At 28.5% G+C, this 274-nt stretch overlaps 1 protein-coding gene across 1 annotated transcript in view; it reads left to right on the top strand.

The window, feature by feature from the left end:
* The window catches only part of LOC119589067 (protein phosphatase 1 regulatory subunit 21-like), a 15,064-nt gene that overhangs the window by 11,838 nt on the left and 2,952 nt on the right, over nucleotides 1-274 (top strand). Inside the window, exon 17 of the mRNA XM_037937644.1 lies at nucleotides 143-248. Coding sequence (XP_037793572.1) covers nucleotides 143-248 — 106 coding nt within the window. The remainder of the gene's footprint in view (nucleotides 1-142; nucleotides 249-274) is intronic.

The following is a 274-nucleotide window of genomic DNA, read 5'->3' on the forward strand; positions in this document are numbered from 1 at the left end:
CTTCTCCCCTTATTTTGCTTTAAGTTTTATTCCTGGTGGCTGTAAGTATAATACAAATAAAGTATTGTTTCTGTCCATGTAATGTTATTTGTGTTATAATAATTTAAATTTTAGTAGTGAAGTATTTGTTTACAAATTTCAGAAATTACGAGGAACAAATATCAACAATGTCAGAGCATTTAGCAGATCTGAATGAAAAGTTAACAAGTCAGACAGAATATATTGATCAATTGAAATATGAAATTAAGGTAAGTGTGAGTCAAGTTAACCGCAA

This window comes from Penaeus monodon, chromosome 25, assembly GCF_015228065.2.
Source record: "Penaeus monodon isolate SGIC_2016 chromosome 25, NSTDA_Pmon_1, whole genome shotgun sequence".
NCBI classification, from domain to species: domain Eukaryota; kingdom Metazoa; phylum Arthropoda; class Malacostraca; order Decapoda; family Penaeidae; genus Penaeus; species Penaeus monodon.